Source organism: Labeo rohita, chromosome 19, assembly GCF_022985175.1.
Source record: "Labeo rohita strain BAU-BD-2019 chromosome 19, IGBB_LRoh.1.0, whole genome shotgun sequence".
In the NCBI taxonomy this organism is placed as follows: Eukaryota; Metazoa; Chordata; class Actinopteri; order Cypriniformes; family Cyprinidae; genus Labeo; species Labeo rohita.
In genome coordinates this window covers 4,206,696-4,229,788 of record NC_066887.1, presented here as the reverse complement: position 1 = coordinate 4,229,788, position 23,093 = coordinate 4,206,696, and the positions used below count along the sequence as shown (strand labels likewise).

At 34.9% G+C, this 23,093-nt stretch overlaps 1 protein-coding gene across 1 annotated transcript; it reads left to right on the top strand.

The window, feature by feature from the left end:
* Positions 1–599: 599 nt before the first annotated feature.
* rnmt (RNA (guanine-7-) methyltransferase) lies at positions 600–22,752 on the top strand. Its single transcript, XM_051137675.1, has 11 exons — positions 600–707; positions 1,078–1,244; positions 2,079–2,217; positions 2,353–2,475; positions 6,564–6,679; positions 6,846–7,027; positions 9,745–9,909; positions 10,239–10,356; positions 18,205–18,306; positions 18,391–18,424; positions 21,960–22,752. Exons 1-11 carry the CDS (start codon positions 689–691, stop codon positions 21,995–21,997), a joined length of 1,203 nt encoding a protein of 400 aa, XP_050993632.1. The 5' UTR covers positions 600–688; the 3' UTR covers positions 21,998–22,752.
* Positions 22,753–23,093: the final 341 nt, after the last annotated feature.

The following is a 23,093-nucleotide window of genomic DNA, read 5'->3' as shown; positions in this document are numbered from 1 at the left end:
TTTGCTATTTCAGTAGTTATTTACCATTCTATTAAAATAATTACATCACTGTAATTATCAATTATGACATTAAAATATGGAACCCACAACAATTAAAAAAACAAAAACTTATTGTCCCTGTTTTTTACTTTGTAGATGAATGATTTTAGTAATATTTTGATCGCTGAACTAGGAAATGCCCCCGGTTCTCTTTTAAGAAATCTGGTCACCAGGCAGTGATTGTAATATTTATTTTCTTTTAACACATTCAGTGTATTCAAGTGTCAGCCGTTAAGCGACTGAACGCCAATAGCCGGGACCTATGGTGCGAAGATGACTATTCGTCGATGTGTTGCTTTGGAGGCAGTGTTTATGCAAATGTTTGTGCCCTGGTGACATCACCTTCTACCTCAGATCCAAACCAGCTGTTTTTTGAGCTTAATTAGGCCTACATAAATGCTTTGTTTATAATGAGGAGGATGTTTTAAGCTGTGAAACTTGCAGGATGTTTTAATAGTTAAAAGACCTCTCATATCTTAAACGATGGAGGCAAACTTGATTTCTGATGTCATGACCCCTTTAATAAGTAGTGGCTGTACGCGGTGAATATGAAGGGACGCCGGTCCTCTAGGCGGCGCTGCGCCGCGTCTCTCACATGAAATACAGCAGTAAAGATCCGTGAAGAACAGCGCTGCTTGTGGATACATACATGATGGCGCAAAACTCAAGTGAGTGCAGCAACATTGATTCAATCTTCAGCGATCTGTGTGTTACATAATCATGCTGTGAAGCACATAAACTCTTAATGTGATGTATAACGTTTGTCTCATTCAAGTTCAAGCAGTCTCAACCAGTCTCTGAGCAGATGAAACACGTGCCGAGATGGATGCTTGGCATGAACGCTTCTTATAAACGCAACACTGAAGCACTGCAATTTTAATCTGTCTTTATAAACATCATTTATAAGAATTGCTTTCCACTTCAAATCATTTTTCCCATAAATATGCTGTTTTCTCCCCCTGTGGTCCATTTCTGTATTTAAAAGCCGAATGCATATTTCATAACGTAAATGCTAATGCACTGCTTGTCTGTTTAAAGGATTTTTTGAGGCGGGCAGTAAATATGCTGATCGAGATGTCGACCAGGACAGCACAGGATCATCATCTTACAATGCTTCCCAGACTTCGACTTCATCCTCATCATCCTCGTCAACTAAGAGACATTGGGACGGTGATTATGAAGATCACTCTCCAAGGAAGAAGCATGTAAGCTCGCACCTTCATGACTTTTGTAATGTACGTTAGCTCTAAGAAGGTTGTTAGATTCATAAACTCAGATACTGGGGCTAGTTGGTTACTTCCGGGATTTATTCTCATGATATTTCCTGTTTATTAATTGAGCAATGGCTTTTAGACGAAAATGTGCTGAGAAAGTACTCACCGTCAGGCCATCCAATACGTAGATGAGTTTGTTTCTTCATCAGAACAGATTTGAATAAATGTAGCATTACATCACTAGTGGATCCTCTGCAGTGAATGGGTGCCGTCAGAATGAGAGTCCAAACAGCTAATAAAAACATCACAATAATTCATAAGTAATTCACCCCACTCCAATCCATCAATTAATGTCTTGTGAAGTGAAGCTGCACATAAACAAACACATAAAAATAAATAAACAAATAAAAATAAATAAATCTAAAACATTTGTAAAGAAATATGTGGGTAAATTTTGATTTGAGAGAACAGAGGGTGGAGCATTATTTGACCAGAAGTGACGTTTTTAAGTTAAAACATCTTTATAATGGGTTTGTTTCTTACAAACAAAGTTTTTCACTTTACAAGATGCCCATTGATGGACTGGAGTCGTGTAGATTACTTGTAAAAAAAAAACAACAACAACAACAAAAAATGGTCTCTAATGAAGTGCAACATTACATAAAACATCAACAGTATAAACATGTAACGTACAAAACCACAAACACTTGTTTGATGAACAAATATTTATAAGAAAACAAGCATTTTTAAGACTCCAGTGTGTCATCTAGCCCTGATCTCCCCTGCTCGGTTTGAGTTTTGTAATATATACGTTTTGTTTTGCAGGTTACAGAGGAATCGTTACACAGTCAGAAAGTGGCCACACATTACAACAAGCTTCAGGAGTGTGGTCTGGCAGAGCGGAATAAAAGCAGGATAGTGCACATGCGCAACTTCAACAACTGGTTGAAGAGTGTGCTCATAGGTGAGAAGCAAGTGCAGGCTTGCATCAGATAGTGTTTGTTTGTGGTTGAGTTAGATGGTTATAATCTTAATTAAGTGTATTCGCAAGCGGAGTCTCACAGAAGTATTGTTCTGAGGTCTGTGTTGGTCTCCACAGCGGAGATCATGGACAAGGTAAGGCAAAGACGGAGAGAGGTGACCGTGTTGGATCTGGGCTGTGGAAAAGGAGGAGACCTTCTCAAATGGAAGAAAGGACGTATTGATAAACTGGTGTGCGCAGGTAACTACACAATCCTCTTCATCTATGCCTTTTTTTTTTTAAATCGATTTGTTTGTACTTTTCCAAACGATAAAGCCATACCTAGCTAACAATTTTTAAAGCCCTTGTATTAGAGCAATGATGTCAATTGGGTAGGCTGTCCAGGATCATGATTAGGCTTCAAACAGCATAGAGTTTTTGAGAGCAGGGTAAATCGTATAGTAGTGTAGACAGTAAGTTGTTTATTTTGCATAGTATTTACTGAATTAATTATAAATAATTTGAAAATTATTAATTAAAAAAAATAAACATTTATACTTTAGATAGCAATGTCATGATTCAGGAAAACTGTTATAGGGTCATTTCTAGTGATTGACCGATACTGATTTTTTTTTAATAACCGATATTGATTATTTGCATGTTTATGTGCCCGGTAACCGATTATGCAGAACCGATATTTATTTACTGTTATAAAGTAAATGAATGACTGAGTGAAGTAAGTCCATACTTAACTTTAATTTTTTCTCCTTAATCTTCATATTACAACAATAAAAAGTTTTTATTTATATATATATTTTTTTTATTTATAAAATAACATGCAATTTGCAACACTAAGCAAAACAAATGTGGAATGTCTAATGTTTTCAAATGGAGAAAATAAATGAAGGACAGGAGTCATAACTTCATTTTAATACAGTTTTAGTAGGTTTATAGGCTGTTTAATATAAAGAGTGAAGAACAGCTCACTGGATAATGTTAATTCACTGAATAATATTCTCTGAAATATAGAAATATAACAAACAAAACTTTGTATTTTATTGCATTTCTAAACTGGTATGTTATATCAGAATCACTAATATTTAGTAGTTCTAGATTCTGACAAAGCGCTGTTTACACAGAACTATACTCAAACTGTAAGATGTGTATTAGCGAAATAATGGTAATATAGTAAATGTTAATATAATTTAGGGTGTTTTAAGTGAATCTTGTTAAAAGTTACATGCGGTGACTATGCTGGAAGATTTCCTGGGCATCAACCCGGTGAGTGAACAGCAAAATGAAAGCGAGTTCATGAGATTAATGACATACACATCAGAGAGAATTAAATTAAGCACTTTTATTTTCAATATGCGCTCATTCATTGCTGTATTATTTAATTCAGGCAAAGTTAAGTCTTTATTGGGACAGGACTTGACGGATTGTTTTAGCCGACTCCAACTTCACGAGACTAATGACGAGCATACAGACAACACAGAGAGAATTAAGTTCAGCGCTTTCATTTCCAACATGTGCTCATTCATTGCTGTATATTATTTAATTCAGACAAATTTACGTGTTTATTAGAATGGATTATCTTACGTGACTCTGTGAGTTCGTCTGTTTCTTAGATCCAAAGCTGCATAAACTAACTACATATCAGGCATTTATGTAACACATCTGATATGTGCATTAATGGCTGTTATGTTAAATAGAGTTTACTAATTACAGCAAGTGCTTTACCTATGCATGCTCTTGTTGTTGTCTCGTCTCCCCTCAGACGCGCTGAAATGGCGATCTTGCTGGTAATTCTCAAAACACCACAAGATGGCAGTGTTTATCGGTGAATCCGATATTACAAAACCGATAACCGATTATGGTAAAATGCTTAAATATCGGAAAAAATATTGGTAAATCGATATGTCGGTCAATCTCTAATAATTTTGTATGAAATCAACCAAATTTCAAGAAGTACCCTAGCTCAAATTTTTGATTTCGCTAAGATTTTTTCTAAAGAAAGATAAACATATATAATGACAAAGCGAAATTATTAAATGTCATGGATGAATATTTAGTGCGTAATCCACTATTTTGTAAAAAATGGCGGTTTTCACCTTAGATTCAGAGTCAAGTTACAGGGGGGTAAAAATGACTTAAGAAAGTCATGGCAGCATCATTATCTTATTTTTACTCAGAGATGAATAGTTCTATTGGTAAGGTCTGTTGACTTTAGCAATCATTGTTGCATTATGTGCCAATGGTGACCATTCAAAAATGGGGAAACGGCACTTTTCAAGTTTTTCTCCAAAGTTTACATGCCTGTATCTGTAAGAAGTATTAAAGATATCTTAATGCCCTTTTAGATATTGGGTCTTAACAAACTTTCCTTTTGGCATCTTTATTTTAATGCCCTATGAGATTCAGTTCCAGAGATATTGGAATTTCAGTATGGCTTCATGAGTAAATCATTCAAATGTACAGATTTTCAGTGGTCAAAAACCAAATGTGGGTCAGTTTGAAAAAATATGATACTACTATTCTTTTAAAGAGGAATATCCGAAGAACAAATAAACTTGAAATTGGAGATGTATCTCATTTCTTTCTGTCAAGTCAACTGCATTACCATAAATATTCTTTTTTCCAAAGTTTGTGTGCCTATAAAAAAAGAATTAATAAAGGTATTGGAATATAAATTTAGACTCTAGTTGTTAATAAACTTTTCTTTTGGATTATTTTGATCAGCTTCTCAGAAAACAAGACTTAATTTCTTATGTCATTTTATATTTGTAAATGTTTCTTGATTTAAAAAACTTTAAGTGGAAAACAAGACAAAGTACTGTCTATGCCTGGGATAGGCGTTGGTCCTGGAGTGCCGATGACCTGCTGAGTTTAGTTCCAACTCTAATCAAACACACCTGAACAAGCTAATCAAGGTCTTTAGGATTACTAGGGCTACAGGCCGGTGAGGTTTTTTTTTTTTTTTTTTTTTTTTTTTTTTTTCAGGGTTGGAACTAAACCCTGCAGGGCATCGGCACTCCAGGACCGATGTTGCCTATCCCTGTTCTAGACATTTACATTTAGAGACTGTATTGATGTATTGTGTTCCCTTAAATTGATTCCTTAAATTTAAAGGAGAAGTCTACTTCCAAAACAAAGATTTACATATAATTTACTCACTCCCTTGTCATCCAAAATGTTCATGTCTTTCTTTCTTCAGTCAAAACGTTTCAGCATTTTTCTCCATATGATGGACTGATATGGCGCCCCGGTTTTGAACGTCCAAAATGCAGTTTAAATGTGGCTTCAGACGATCCCAAATGTGGTTGTAAATGATCCCAGCCAAAAAAGAAAGACCCTTCTTCCTCGGCTGGGATCGTTTACAACTGCATTTGGGATCGTTTGAAGCCACATTTAAACTGCATTTTGGAAGTTCAAACTCGGAGCACCATATCAGTCCATTATATGGAGAAAAATGCTGAATTGTTTTCCTCAAAAAACATAATTTCTTTACAACTGAAGAAAGACATAAACATTTTGGATGACAAGGGGGTGAGTACATTATATGTGAATCTTTGTTTTAGAAGTGGACTTCTTCTTTAAAAAGTTTGAGAACTGCTCTTCTAGGATGCTATTTTAGCTTATAATACAAGCAAATTGTTTAGTTTGTGTTTTGACTCACTGAAATGGACACTTTGAACTTACTCCAAATGTTGGGTCTAATCAAGACAAATTAGCATTGACACATTTATTCATCACGGCCCAACAATGATGTTAAAGGGATAGACCCAAAAATAAAAAGTACCCCATGATTTACTCAAGTGTATATGACTTTCTTTTTTCAGACAAAAACAGTCGGAGCTGCATAAAAAATTATCTGCTCTTCCAAGCTTTATAATGCCAGTGAATGGCTGTTGAGATATTGAATTCCAATAAAGTGCATCCATTCATCATAAAAAGTGCATAGCTTTGGGGGTTAATAAAGGCCTTCTGAAATAAATCAATACATTTGCGTAAGAACAGTATCCTTATTTAAAACCGGAGCCATGTGGAGCACTTTTATGGTGGATGGATGCCTTTATTGGACTTGGACTAAAATCTCAACAGCCATTCACTGCCATTATAAAGCTTGGAAGAGCTAGAACATTTTTAATATAACTCTGATTGTATTTGTCTGAAAGAAGAAAATCATATACACCTAGGATGATTTGAGGGTGAGTAAATCATAAGGTAATTTACATTTTTGAGTGAACTATCTCTTTAACAGCATGCCAGTGCTCATCTTTATGCACATCTTTAAATGTCTTAATATTGTAAAGCACACTTACTTCTGTATTTGTGGTTGTACGTTACAGATATCGCTGCTGTGTCAATCGAGCAGTGTCAGCAGCGCTATAATGACATGAGACGCAGGGGCCACCCAAACGACCGCACGTTCTCAGCCGAGTTCATCACCGCAGACTGCAGCAGGGTATGAGCTGCTGTTTTATCAGCACTGCACAAATTACACACTTCACCTGCTGGTTTATTTGTTAGAGAGTCTTAGTTCATTGTCAAAAACAAGAGACATGAGTGAGCATCATTCAGTGCGTGACAGTACAGGGTCACGTTCTCTCTGTCATGTCTGTCTGTCTCAGGAGCTGCTGTCTGAGAAGTTGAGAGACCCTGAGCTGCGGTTTGACGTGTGCAGCTGTCAGTTTGTGTATCATTATTCTTTTGAGAGCAAGCAGCAGGCTGACACCATGCTGAGAAACGCTTGTGAGAAACTCCGGCCGGGAGGATTCTTCATCGGAACCACACCGGATGCATATGAGCTGGTGTAAGATCTCTCTGTCTCTCTCTCACACACACACAGTCTTATGATATTAATACCTAATACAGTTTAAATACACAATGGGCCTCATATATCAAGAGAAATTTATCTTACTCTTAAAACACCCTTTAACCTTATATTTGCAAACAATAGCATTAATTTATCAGTATATATATTAAATGCAATAAATATAATGAAACATTTATAAACATTATAGCCTGTTTAGTTCTTCTTAATCCACAACAAACTTTAAATTGAACGGTATTACAGAACAGTTTTAGCTATAAAATTTTATATTAAACTATAAAGTAAAACAAATTTGGCTATTGAATACAGAATACAAATGTAGAGCTAAAATGAATGAAAAAGTAAAGCAAAACTTGAGCCTCTCTCATCGACATCCAGATATTTCCATTTTTTGCCATGTAACATTTGGTTACAAATTATTATCCATGATGTTGTTAAAATGCAAAATAAAAAAATACATTTAGATACAAAAAGAACCCTATTCAGGGCTCAACGATAAGGATTTTTTCTCCTGGCCCGGTCGGGCCAGTGGTTCAAATATTTACTTGCCCAGTCAAAATTTTCACTGGCCCTGCACAAAAAAGTTAAATACTTGCTGTTATCATTGTTTTTGACTCATGTTATCTTTTATTTTAATAAATAAGCTTGTATGACACCAACATTTTACATACCAATTAAAACTGTACAATTCGCAATTCCAATTTTAATACCACACCTAAACCTAAAACTGCAGACAGACTGAAAAGCGCAAACTCTGTCTCTGCCAGCAGGTGGCGCTTTTGGAATAACAGTGATATTACGTTTCTATTGTTACGGCTGTAAACAAAGCAGTGCCATGCTACTGAGCGCTACTTTAAATGCATCATACATGGGCAAATGAAAAGAAAGTGCCACATAAACTTTTCTTAAAACAGTCAGTTCCCCTCATAGATACATTCACATAAACAGTTTTTCACGATAATTGTTTTTCACAATATTTCGCGCATTGTGAACCGTGGTCTTGCTCTGCCTGCTACAGTATTTTTTTTCTCTTTGCGTTCGTCTTCAGCATCTCTGAAGATGAGTATTTTGACATACTTTTGTGGGCTATTTGTCATTCTCTGTGATTGCTTAACATTTTTAATTAACGAGGCTTAAAAACGCGTCCAAATGATAAACTTTCATGACGACACGGCAGTGGCCCGATCAGGCCATCGGGCACTCCTTATTGTCGAGCCCTGCTGTTATCCATGATGTAACCAAGTCTTTGTACTTCACTTTTGTTTCAATATTCACGTAAATCATTATTCACATGCGCAAAAATGTTAACTAACTTTTATGTTCGGTTGACTGCATTTTAGTTTGATTAATGGCTGAAATGTCAAGTTAACAATGCTGAAATGTGTGTGTGTGTGTGTGTGTGTGTGCGCGAGGCACCTGCGCGATCAGTTACATTTAATAAAGTAAAGATATAACAAATAAAATGCATTTAGAGTGTCAAAAAATGAAAGTGGCCTATATTTGTGACAGAGTTTTTTTTCCCTCTTGTTAATCTGTTAATTATTTAAGAGAAATATATTTAGTGTAGGCTAGCCCTATTTATTTTATTCCTTTTATCATTTCTGTTTTTCTCCGCTCACTGAAGTGAGGCAGGCGGGTGATGCGACAATCTGTGAATCCTCATGTTGTGTTGTTTGTACTGCTATTTGCTCATATAAATCTAACGCCCTAAAAGAATAAAAAAGCTTCATTTTTCGGCCAGGAAAATAATCTAAATGAACAAAAAGCTGTCATTAATTCTCAGAAATTCTCTATGCTGCACGCAAATTCAGGCTAACTCAAAAACTTGCGTACACAAGCTTAGACCTGACGTGAAATTTGATCGTAGCCACCACGTCCATATCGATAAATTCCAAGTTTTGCGTAGAAATGACCGTACGCCCTATTTTCTGTCATACATTTGTTTGATAAATGAGGCCCAATGTGCTTTAAGGTTGGTGTAATTTTGATATACACTGCCCTCCAAAAAACGGAATTTGGGGAAAAAAAAAAATAGGGCCCTAAATATCTCAGTGTTCACACTTTTTAAATATTTATGAAACATTCACCAAGGCTGTATTTATTAAAAAAAAAAAACAAAAAAAACATTAAAAACAGCAGTATTACAGTTAAAGTAATAATACAATTTAAAACAATTTACAATTTGTTTTCTGTTTGAATACGTTAAAATGTAATTTATTCCTGTGATAAAAGTATTAATTTCTGAAAAATTTCTCTTAGTGAATGTATTTCCTAATCTAAAGTCTAAGAATTTGTACTGCTCTTAAACTTTTGAACAGTACTGCATGTGCTTCTGTCAATAAAAGTATTTTTAGTTTATGATGCAAACATTTTATTAATTAAACAGATTAATAGAAATTGATAGTTTAAACCTACTCATAGAAATGAATCAAACATCCCAACATGATTGCATTTTTCCACTGAAGTTTAAATCTGAGATGTTTTTGATTTTTAATTTAGGTCAAATTAAAAAGCTTAAAATTATTGTACTGTGTGCAATTGCATTCACAATGGCACCTAATTAATCTAATCATGGCAGCCAGACCAAATAAATTCTCACTGTATTTTAAAGCATCAAAACAGTATTTATTTGTTAACCGAAAATTCTTACGTTGTTACACATTCAGTATGTGCTTTAATAACCACTCAATCCACAGGAAGCGTTTGGAGGAGTCCGACTCCAACAGCTTTGGAAATGAAGTTTTCAGGGTGACCTTCCAGAAGAAAGGAGACTACCCTCTGTTCGGCTGTCAGTATGACTTCAGTCTGGAGGGTGTTGTCAACGTCCCAGAGTTTCTGGTGTATTTTCCCCTGTTTGAGGAGTAAGTGACTCATCACAAACGCATTGTGTCGTCATGATTGTTATTTTCCTGATGTGCCAGCAGAGGGCACAACAGCTCTATAAATAGGTCCTGTAGTGGACATATTCTTGATTTCATTTTTATTTCTGCTTCTAGAAAATCCTTAACACATGCACATTTGTTTTAAATGGAATTATATGGTTACAGGTTCAAACAAACTCATTTTGAAGAAAACACTGACACTGATAATTTAATTATATCTATACATATAATGATGTTTTTTAATTTTTTTTTTTTAATTGTGTTATTACTTATCTATTTATAGTTTTAAATAACTTTTTTTTGTCCAGAATGGCAAAAAAGTACAACATGCGTCTGGTGTACAAGAAAACCTTCAAAGAATTCTTTGAGGAGAAAGTTAAAGATGAGAAGAACAAAGTGCTCATGCAGTGGATGCAGGCGCTGGAGGTTTGTGGCTCTGTTTTTAATGTGTCTAGCACTGACACTGGCTTTTCATAATCAATGAATCTCTTTGTTGTTTCCTCTATTAATTCTGTATGCGTCCCACAGTGTAATCTAATTATAATCATGGGAGTTGCAATCCATTTCCATAGTAGTTCCACTGCACATTTTTGATTGATTATTCTGCTTTGCAAATGCAAAACCCAGGAACACATTTTGTCACTGTCAATGAGATGAGATATGACTGAAATAACTATACACTGTCCTTTCCAGTCACAATACACAATATATATGGGCCATTCTACAGAATTGGTTCAAAGTCAGAGTTGGAAACGTCTTGGGGAAATAAGACGTTTTGTATGTATGCAAATTGTTTAATATCCAAAGTAGACTTTTCTAGTAATTTTGCAGTTAATTCTCATATTGTATTTTCAGAAAGTTTTGGAATATTTGTCCTCTCCCCAAATTTGTCACTACCGAAACACAGTGATATATATTTTAGTAAGAAGACCTATTAAAATTTTGCCTATATCTTCCTCGTAAATATATTTGTTTGTATTTATTAAATTGATTTTTGAAGTAATTACACGTTTAACAATATTTCAAGTGAGATTTATGAGATTTGTTGTATTTTGAATTGAATTTTTCTTTGTAAAAGGCAAGAAGTTGGTCATACTGATTTCAGAATTAAGGATTCATTAGTTTGAATATATGTTGCCAAACCAAAAACTAACATAACATCTCGTTGATAATTCAGTAAACTTTATTTTTGGCAAAACATGGACACCACGTTTTCGGTAGTGACAGTAATGTTTTGATAGCCACCACGTTACAGAATTTTTAGCCTCATACTAAAACACTATTAAAACATACTAAAAAGTTGCGTAACTGTAATAAAAATGGTTTATTTACCCCAAATATAATGATTACATGTTCTCTTTCACCTCCAAAGCAATGATGACAATTTTATGGGATAACACCCCAAAAAAACCAAAGATGTCACTACTGAAACCTCACCAAATTTTTCGATAGTGACAATTTTAGATACTTTTGAAGCTAGCTCAAAGATGCTAATCAGCACATGGTTAGCTAGCACAGTTCTGCATGGTGGTACACATAAAAACTAAATGTTATGGAATAACTCCCAAAAAAGTGTTTAATTATAGAAAAATGGTGTTTGGTAATGACATTCTTTAAAGTCACACACAGATTTTTCATACATTTGATCACATTTACTTCAAAGTCATGAGACTTTCTACTCAATTACTCGATCTACTCAAATCATGTAGCTATGAGAGAGTGACACACAAATATTTCCTGATCTTAAATGTAGGGGTGTAGTTAAAATCTCACTCTATAGACTAAAACATACACTCTTTTGGTAGTGACACATACTTCTTTTTGTTTTAACTTTTTTTTTTAAACTTCCTTTTTTTAATTCTAAAAAGATATTTTTACAATGGAAAAACAATCAAATAAAATGCAAAAATGATTTCAATATTTTCTTAAAGGGGTTGTCGGATGCCCATTTTCATAAAAATCTATAATATACTATGGTTAAAAATTCTCAATGCTAGTGTAAAACAACACCCTTTTTACCTTGTCAAAATGAGCTTTGCAAAAATCATCTCATTCTGAGGGGTTGTTCCTTTAAATGCAAATGAGCTCTGCTCGCCCCGCCCCTCTCTACTCTCTGTGGAGTGACGAGCCTGTTTACTTTAGCCGCAAACTTGCTAACTAACACATTATTAGGAAAGGTGATTGCAGAGATTCATAAAAAAACCCTTATACTCACTTCTGCTGTAAGTGAAGCTGGATCATGAATGATTTGCGCGAACACAGATGCATTTATGTAGATTGGGAGGTGCATTCTCTTCACAAACAAACTTAATCCACTGCATCTTCAGCGGCTCAGATGTCGGGAGTAAATGACGACCACTATGTTCATTATTACATCCAGCAACACAACACCTCAGTCGCGTAGTCGGAGATATTCTTGTCTAACTTACATCCCTGCTCCGGCATCAAAACAATGGAGGTTGGACTTTTACAGCTGATCTGACGCCACACTGACAGATGGCGTACAGATTCATTAACCACTGCATTGATTTTTATCATTATAGGGTAGATGTGTACGTACACTGCCTACACACATTAATGTTCAAACAACATGAAAAAGTAAACTTTGCATCTGATGACCCCTTTAAGTTGAAATTTATGATTACCCACTAAATTATTATTTTATATATATTAAGCTCACTGATGATTTTAATATTACTGTGCATTTAAATAGATAACAAAAGGATCTTAGTAAACATCTAAGATTTGAATACTTTAATGCTTTTTAAATGTGTTTTTTGGTTTTGGGACAGCAGTTTCCACCAATTCTGTAGGATGGCCCATATACAAGCTGTACGATCACTCATGTGATAGTGTTTGTCATCTATGGTTAATTTAACCCTTTATCTTTGGAGTCTTGTGCTTTTAAACAACTACAGTTAAGTGCTCATTCTGCAAAATGATGCTTTGTACTCATCTATTTCATCTACAGATAAAATATTACAGTAAACCTTAATTGTGTTACAGTAAAAATGTTGCATCTTTGAGCAACAGCCCTTGATATTTAGAATTAAATCAATATGGGCCTTGTTTAATGTCATAATAGAACATCTGTTTTTCAGTCGTTGTTATTCAAAAGAAAAACATGTTTTTCTTCTAAATCTTTCAGCAAAATGAACTTGCTCTGCCTCTGATTGCTGCATTATTTTTCCAGCCCTTTCTTTTAAACCACCTGTTATACTGTATGGAGATGACTTTTAATGAGTCAGACCATTTCTGATCAGTCCCACTCTATAATTCTATAATTCTAAATGTCTTACTTTCGTTCAGGAATACATTGTGTTATAAAAGTAACATGGGTTATGAATGCCTTTTTGTCTTGACTTTAAGTATAAATTCCTTCCGGATGACTTTCTGTTTTCCCTATAATAACAGCAACAAAGCAACAATACTATTTATTTATTTGTTTATTCATTAATTCATGCCCCTTTCTCTCTCTCTGCACAGTATATTAGGGTCATTTATATAACTATATATATATATATATATATATATATATAGTTAAATTGTGCTATTTTCTGTATCTTATTTTTAATCAATTTTAATCACATTTATTAGAATATATTTATGAGCTGCTTTTATTGAGTAATTAGATACAGTTTCCTATTTCCTATAATAGTAATAATTTTTCCTGACTATAAAGTGACACTCAATGTCACTGACAAAGTAATTAATTATAGCATTTATGTATGGTAACTATATAATTTTATCAAACCCTTTTGATCTATTAGTCCTTTTTGTGTGTCTAAGCATGTCCTGTGTCGTGACTGACATTTCAGTCAGATTGACTGTATCCACACGAGGGCAGATCCTTAATCAAACTCAGCTGTCATAACTGCGTATTAGCACAAATTGAGCGTATTTAACGCTCTTCAAGCCTCTTTTCCCAGTGAGAAATCCCTCTCACAATCAGCTGTAATCCCATTAGCCTCCCAGTGCTAACATGAACATGACTTCTCCAGAACTGCAGAGAAAAGAACTGCAGAGACCCTGATTTTGAGCACACCGGATAAAACTGGTCTAATTTTATCCTAGACTTTTCAGTGTGAGGCAGATCTTTTGTTCTTTTTCTGTTTAAAAAAAAAATCCAGCTAGCTAAATTTGAAAAAAAAAAAACTTGGGAACAGGCTAATTTGACTCAGACTAGTAACCAGCCATTGGCCACGCACAAACTGTACATTTTCAGGAGTGTTGACCACATTTAAATATGGTAGTGAATCCCCTAAATTACAGTTTCATGTGTGTAGGGAACAGAACTCACTCTGAAAAAACTGCAATGATTGACACCATGGTAACCATAGCAATGTTCTGGCATCTTGCACATTTTGGTGTCCACTAGGGATGCAACAATACAGATAGTCCACGGTTCAATACGTACCCCCGATTTTTAACCATGGTTTTCGGTTCGGTTTGGTTTTGATATATTGCCACTTCAGTGTGGGTTTTTCTTTGCAACAAATTAACAAAATACTCCCATAAACAGCTGTGCACTGGAAAAATGGTGGTTTAGTATATGTCTACTTAATTTTTCTTTTGAGAGAAGTATTATTTTTTTATTTTTATGCAAAATAGATTGGGTTTCATTCATACTGGATGCCAGAGGGCGCCCTCGTGCAGAAAATCCACAAATGTGTCAAAGAAGTATCACTGATGATGTTCCGTTTCAGCTTTAATATGGATAAAGGCATCGCTATTGCTGTAACTGAATAAAAACAAGATATAATGTCTGCAATAATATATGGTTTATCTGTGTTCTTCAAGCCATCTTGTCTATTTTCATAATCGACATGCATAGAATATGAGTATAGAATTTGTTTGCCTCATTCTGTGATAAGAATCCACATCAGATCACATAATGAAGTTATCTCAAACACTTGACTGATGTTGTGAATTAAAAATAAGTTGTGTAATGTTTTTTATAACTTTTGTTTTTATAACTGTTTTGTTGGACAACAGGTTTAGAAAGGCTTATCATTGCATGTCATTAGAATGGAAGATGCTCTGCGTGTGTTGCTTTTTCAAATATAAGCGCGTGAAATCGTGAACACGCATACAGCAAATTCCAAGAGAAGTAAAACAAGGAAGTTATTAAATGCAAAACCGGAAAACGCAATTCACAAGCGCGTATTGAACCATGGATTTTGTACCGAACAGTTCGATGTTATATTGAGAATTGTGACATCCCTAGTGTCCATTATTTTTAAACAAAGTAGTGACAAAAGACTTATGTTCAGTGACTTTAACTAAACCACCGTCATCAGAGCCTCCTTGTTTTATTTTTGGAAAGCTGCTTAATAGAGCACAAACTTGTAGGGTTGCCATGTCCACTTATTATAAGCAACACTTATTAATAGTCTTTGGGCTCGACTTATAAAGCAATCCAATTTATAAGGTTACGAAGTAAACAGGCGCAAGTTGCGATATTTTGTTATGTGGAATAGAGGGCTTAATTCCTCGGTTCAGTTAGAATACTCAATTTAAAAAAAAAATCTTCGATTGCATTTTGCCCGTGTCCAGTAACCGTCAAAATACTGGAAGTGGCATATTCCACAGAAGAGAATCAATGAAACGCATTAGACGCACTGTCTAATGCGTGAGCCTTCTTGTTTTATGTTTGGAAAGCTGCTTCACAGAGCACAATCTTGAAGGGTTGTCATGTCCACTCGTTATAAGCGACGCTTATTAGTAATCTGTGGGCTTCTTGTTTGGACTCAACTCATAAAGCAATCTAATTCATAAGGTCACGAAGTAAGCACGTGCAGGTTGTGATATTTTGTTATGTGGCATGTAGGGCTGTCACAAGACAGTTCAGTTTGAGTACTCCATTTAAAAAAAAAAAAAAATTTGATTGCATTTTGCCCGTGTCCAGTAACTGTCAAAAAACTGGAAATGGCGCATTCCACAGAATCCATGAAATGCATCATTAGACCGTTTTCCAAGGCAGCATGATATACTAAACGCATTTAAAAATCATAAAGCATAGTGCTATTGTGAATTCACAAATGCTACCAATTTTTTAAAATTAAATATAAACTATATATAATATATATATATATATATATATATATATATATATATATATATATATATATATATATATATATATATATATATATATATATATATATAATAAATATGCATATATATATGCATATGCGATGCAGGTTTAATATAAAAGCTTTCATTATTTGCATGTGTGTAGGTTACATACGTATGTGTTAGAGCGCCTATGTTCACAGTAAGTGCTGCTTCACGTGATAATTTACATGTGTGGAGCATCTCAAACTTAATCTCTGCATATTGTTGTGAGTTTGGATTGATTATAACGTTTATCAGGCATTGTGGGCCCTTTCATCAGATTTGTAAGGTTATTTATAAACCTGAACAAACAGCTTGAAGCTGTTTTATTTAGGATGCCTTTAAAGTAGACATGATCATAACCAATGTCCATCACATATGTGGATTGATGTATAAAAGTTTTTTTTTTTTTCATTAGTTTCACTAACATTTATATATTAAAAATTGAATAAAACGTCAACAATAAGAACAGCTAGCTAGTTTAACTGATTACCTTAAAAGTCCATCGTTATTGCTATTATTTAATACGGCTAATAACACGTTCTCCGAAAAGCAGAAGCGATGAAACCTTTTTTCTGGTTTTGGTCAGGTGACGTTTGACATACAAACTCCTGTGTGTGTACAGATCAGGATTAAGCACTAAAGTTAGCTGCAGTTTACATTCCCAATAAGAAGTGACCCAGCAACTTCCTAGCCACGTCCTAGCAACCATTTACAGCACCCTAGCAACAATACAGTACAACTGACTGGCATATCTAGGGCCCTATCAAATCCGTTTTATTTTTCTCCAAATTCCGTTTTTTCCTTTTTAATTTTTCTGGATTCTGTTTTCATCAACTCCTTTTTAGTGGTTAAATTAAATTTTATTAATCAAAGAGCATGTCTAATTAATTAAAATCATGAAACTTATACAATTTCACATCAATTTAATAAAGGTTTAACAAAAATAACATGTTTAGGGCCCTATGAAATGTTTTATTTTTTCTCACCATATGTTTTATTGTTATCAAATTCTGTGATTTAGCATGTCTAATTATTTGAATGCATACTTATTCAGATTTATTCTTAAAACAGCCTTATGAAAGTTTTTTTTATCCTCAGAAATTCTGTGTTGTGTATTTAAAATGTTCTGGTTATCAAATGAAGGCATAAAACATTAATTTGATTCATCATTTAATTATTGAAAATTAAACTTTTTTTGGCCAAAAAAGAGGGGAATTTACAATTAAAATGAAAACATGGAAAGAATGTTGTGTTATTATACCCTAAAAAATAATGTTGGTTTCATTTTAGTAGTAGTAGTAGTAGTAAGATATTTCTGGCACAATGTTTTCAAGTTAAACCAGACTTTTATTTTGACCGTTTGCCATGTCTACCTTTACATTTCTGTGTGTATATGATATGACAGTAGTTTTCCTAAAATGGAACAGTCAAATGCTGAAATCATCACGAGTGCCACGTGCGCTTCAGTGTGTGTAGTAAACAAAACTGCTCGTCTGCTCCATTCATTAAAACAAGAGACACAGAACATGCAGGATTCATATTTAAATGGTATTTTTGCAGCGTAATATTTACAGATACTAGTCCATATTGTGGTTTGATTTAAGTGTAATGACCTACTTTTGATTAATTCATTCAAAGTTTGACAAATTCCGTGACGTTCCGCGTAATTTAATAAATTCCGTTTTTATGAATGGATTGAAATCATAGGGCCCTACATATCTCAGCACCAGAACATTGTAGGGATATGATGGTGGTCTCTCTTGACTTGATAGACAAGTATCACTCTTTTGACTGTCTAGCCACAACCTAGCAACCATTTAGAGCACCCTGGCAACCGTACAGCAGTGTAAACAAGCCAAATCTCAGCTTCACAACACCATAGAGACATGCTGGTTGGCTCTTTTGATGCGAGCAGGCCACTAGTCTAAAAAAGGTATCTCTATGGTAACTGTGTGCAGACACCCTAGCAACTATTTAGAGCACCCTAGTGACGGTATAGCCTCAGAACATCTTACAGACTTGAAAGTTGACTCTTGCAATCTCCCAGAACATCTAGTGTTATCTCTGTTATCTGTAGATAATGTCTGTTGAACCATACCGCCTTATCTTTAATTTGCCAGAATCAAACAGTTTTGTGTCGTCTTGTTGTCATAGCAATACCCTCCGGATGAGAGGGACCGACTGGCTTCCGACAGTCAGGGGGAGTACGAGCACGCCAAGAGAATCGCTGCCAATCCTTCGGCGAGACTTCCGCTGGTGAGCCCTAATATTGTTTTCTTCAGCAGAAAGCCTTTTTTCTTTGTATTAGCTCTGTTCTGATAGTTTGCTCTTTCTCCACAGGGAACCTTGAGCAAGTCTGAGTGGGAGGCTACAAGTACGTGGTGATGTTCTTCCTATTGAAATCAGTGTTCAGCGGCGTTTTTTGAAATAGAAAGATGTTTTAACTTCATGAGACGCATCAGATGTTGTCTCAAAGGTTTTTATGAATTCACATGATAAAAAGATGTAAGATAATACAGTGGCTTTCATTAAAAGTCACAGCTGAGCTGTTCAACATGCATATTCATAGTGTAAAACGCAAAAGGGCTCATTTGTATTGAAAATGCTGCCTGCGCCCAAGCCAGAAAGTTAAAGACCCCAGCTGTGAAATCACTTTTCTTCTTAAGATAAAGTACTTGATATTTCCTCCTACTGAAGTACAGCGTGTAGGCTGGCCTTAAGAGAAAAACTATTAAATTAGAAGCGCTTAACTTGGAACTTAACGAACAGGAAAGTTCAAGTAGTTACATGCTTTTTTTAAACGCGTACTGTGGGAGTATCACGGCATTCTTTTAATATGAATGTGGTTTGCATTCAGTGCCGTGGTATATTTCAAAATTTGATTATGATGTTATAATATTTGATTACACGCACACTCCTAACTGTCATGTCACTTTATCTCTGTTTCTATGTACACTACAGTTCCAAAGTGTGAAAGAAATTAATACATTTATTCTGCAAGGACACATTAAATGTATTAAAAGTGATAGTAAAGACTATTATAATTTTACAAAAAGAAAAAAAATATATTTCAAAATATAACTGCAAGCAGTGATTACCGGGGTTCAAGCACTTTAAGGCATTTAAGCACATATGAAAAAAAGACATTTTTAGCAAGCCTGTAGCCACCTAAATCAATAATTATTTTTTATTTATTTATTTATATTTTTGGCTTATACAGGTAATTTATCACAGAAATATTATGTTATTTAATGTTTATGGCTTTTATAGTTCCAGCTGTGGTCCGATCTCCTTAAAACTTTGCATGCTTGTTTAAAATCACCTGTCGCATGTGCTAACCAGGTTTCATGAAGTTTTGAGTTTTCCTTTAGGCTTTGTAGGATTTTGGTTAAATTTAGACAGGCCCCTTTTCTAAACAACCCCATTATAGCTTCCCAAAAGTAAATTTTTTTGAAAATCATTGACCTGGAGAGTCCATAGAATTGTACTGCAGTATTTTTATTTTTTTTATTTTTTTTTTAAGCATGTTCTCAATTGTTTAACAAACGATTTGATTGACAGCAGTGCTTCTAAAGGCAAAGTTGTCCGGAATGAGGAGTTCTATCATATTATATAAATATTGTGCGTATGTACTTAAAACTGTACAATGTACAATCATTTACGCCCTTGTGATAACGTGATACTGCCCTCAGTAGCTGATATCTTTCAGATATCTCTCAGACCTTTGGGGCTGTGAGTCAAACAGGCCCACAAGTTTCGTTCCGATTGGCTTCCGTTAATCTTGTCTAATGGGTGCTTAAAATTCACTGGCCAATGGCCATTGAGATACGCAAATGTCCTTATAGACACTTGTGGCACTTTGGACCAAGACTGTGCACACCAATTTTCATGTTGATAGGAGAAATGGTTGCATAGGTATAGCTATGTTTATGTTTTTTCCCTCTTATAGCGCCACCAAGTGGCCAAACTCCATGAATTTTGTCCTGTGATATCAGATTGATTTCTTACAAAAGTGTTATTAGTTTGGCGAAAGATATCTCATTCTGTTCAGGCATTTAACTAAATGTGGCCATGCCCCTTTCGATTGTTTTGGCGCCCTTTGCAACACTAAGTGGAAAGTTCTAATTGTTTTGATAGTTATTGATATTCACTCTCCAGAGAATCTTTCTACACTGGTTTGGTTCTGATCGGACAAAAAAAAACCTAGGACTACTTAGCAAAAGTAGGTTTTCCTAAAAAAAAAATCCAAAATACCCAAACATTTCGCTAGGCTCACAATCAAATCTGATTCTAACAATTACATTAGGGTTACAGCGCTGCACGCTTGAGCCTCTAATAAATGCTGTTCTTTTTGATCCATCTGAGAAATATTTTGGCTTCTGCAAATATATGTAGCAGCACAATGTTTTCAACTGACAGTAACAGGAAATATTTCTTGAGCAGCAAATCAGCATATTAGAATAATTTCTGAAGGGTCATGTGACACTGGAATAATGATGCTGAAAATTCACCTTTGATCACAGGAATAAATTACATTTTACAGTATATTCAAATAGAAAATTATTTTAAATGCTAATAATATTTAACATAAATAAATGTGTCTTCAGTGAACATAAGAGACTTATTTCAGAAACATTTTAAAAATATCTAAACGACCCCAGTCTTTTTAATGGCAGTGTAGCTTTTATTGTATGAAATCTTTTGGACTGCTCATATAAATGAACTATTTAAAAATGATTCAGTTCAAGTTTGTGCACAGCATTAAGTAATCATTTATGGTGAAATTTTTAGTTAAAAAGGCTTTTGTGTTTAGTGTGATTTATTATGTTCATTAAATTTGATATTCATGAATTCAGAATTCTGGTTTGCACTTGGTATTAGCATCAGTTGTCCTTGTGAAATGAGATGACATTAAAGTCCACTTCCAGAACAAAAATTTACAGATAATGTACTCACCCCCTTGTCATCCAAGATGTTCATGCCTTTCTTTCTTCAGTCATAAAGAATCTATGTTTTTTGAGTTAAACATTTTAGGATTTTTCTCCATATAACGGGCTGATATTGTGCAACGTCCAAAATGCAGTTTAAATGCGGCTTCAAACGATCCCAAAATCCGGTTGTAAACAATCCCAGCCGAGGGAGAAGGGACTTATCTAGCGAAACGATCTGTTATTTTAATAAAAAGAATACAATTATAAACTTTTTAATGTCAAACGTGAACATGCAAAGAAGATCAAACACCCTTAACAAAAAAGGTAAAACAGTGATATAGGACGATTTTGAAGTTGAGGGAGAACATGAGATGGGAGTTTTTCGACATACCCTAACTGTCATGAACCGGAAAAAAACAGTTTGAGGCAGAGTAAGACAAGACAAAACAATAGTTTGACATTAAAAAGTATATAAATTGTATTATTTTTTTTATGAAAATAATTGATCGTTTCGCTAGATAAGACCCTTCTTCCTCAGCTGGGATCGTTTATGACTGCATTTGGGATCATTTGAAGCTGCATTTAAACTGCATTTTGGAAGTTCAAACTCGGGGCACCATATCAGTCCATTATATGGAGAAAAATCCTAATGTGTTTCCCTCAAAAAACACAATTTCTTTATGACTGAAGAAAGAAAGACATGAACATCTTGGATGACAAGGGGTGAGTACATTATCTGTCAATTTTTGTTCTGGAAGTGAACAACTTTAAATATAAGTGTTTACTGGGCCTATAATGTGTGATTTTGTACACAATGACATATCAGTATTTGTATTTGCATACTTCCGTGGAGTGTATTTATGCATTTCAAAATGAGAATACTTTTGCATAGTTTAATTTAGTACATGTTTTGCATGTGATTACCACGATTTCTCATCCTTAACTTTGACCAACAACTCTTCCTTCTTTTTTTTGCAGGCATATACCTGGTGTATGTGTTTGAGAAAATGTCATGAGTCCGAGGGATTCACCATCGAGCTGTTGTATCCGGATGAGTGAGCCAAAGATACGGAGTCTCATTGTCATTCATCTGGCTTCCGGAAGCCTGCTGAGCTTGTCCATTTCACAAACCGTCAAATATTTTTATACAACCAGAGCTTTTCCTTCACGAGTGTGTATGTGCGTTTTGAGCTTATGTGAGCTGGTGTACACAATGCACATGATCAATTCTCTGTCTGATACTGTATTTTGTGTTTAGCGGTCACGGTTCACCCGCTTTCTCTTTGAGTCAAGCAGTATAATAACCCTGTAGAGCTTGCAGTCATACGCTCCCTTTGGGTTTGACTTTGATTGTAATCCACCCTTCCCTTCAGGCTGAAATCTGTCTTGGTTTCTTTTTCTTGGCTTTTTCTTTTCTCTGTCCATTTGTCAAGAATTGTGTTCAGATGTGAAGGGTTGATGGGTATCGTGTTTAATGTGACACCAGGCTGTTTTCTGAGGGATGAAGTGCATCCCACATTACAACCTGCATAACTTCAATTCATAAAAGTTGACAAATCCATGAATTCTCTCTGAATTTTTTTGTACCTGTCATTTAAGTAATGGTGTAGTGCATTTTCTCTCCTAATGTTTTTTTTTTTTAAATGCCAGGAAGGATGTGTATTTCAGTCTGTACCCCCACTTATTTCTGTATGTAGAGCACTGATGCAAGCCCTGCAGTTTGTTAGGAAATTAAAACCTGTTTTAGGAATATTAAACCTTGAGTTTGTCAGTTAAATGTCTGTCTTTTTATTTTCAAGTGTATATATGCACATTTGTGCGCTTCACTCTATAACATGCAGCACAACTATGTAATTAAATCACAGACTTTTGTTATTTGATAAGTGCCCCAAGCCATATGGTAGTTTCTGTTTCAATATATTGTAGAATGTAATTAAGGGCCAAGCACCGAAGGTGCTTAGCTTTCTTCTTATTATTCCTCCTCCTCCTTTCGCTTCTTCCGCTCTTGAGTTTATGGCTTCCCATAGAACCGCTTGTGGGAAAGTTATGAAATTTTGTACACGGATGGAGGACAGTCTCAACATTAATCATAGCAAGTTTGGAGTCTCTAAT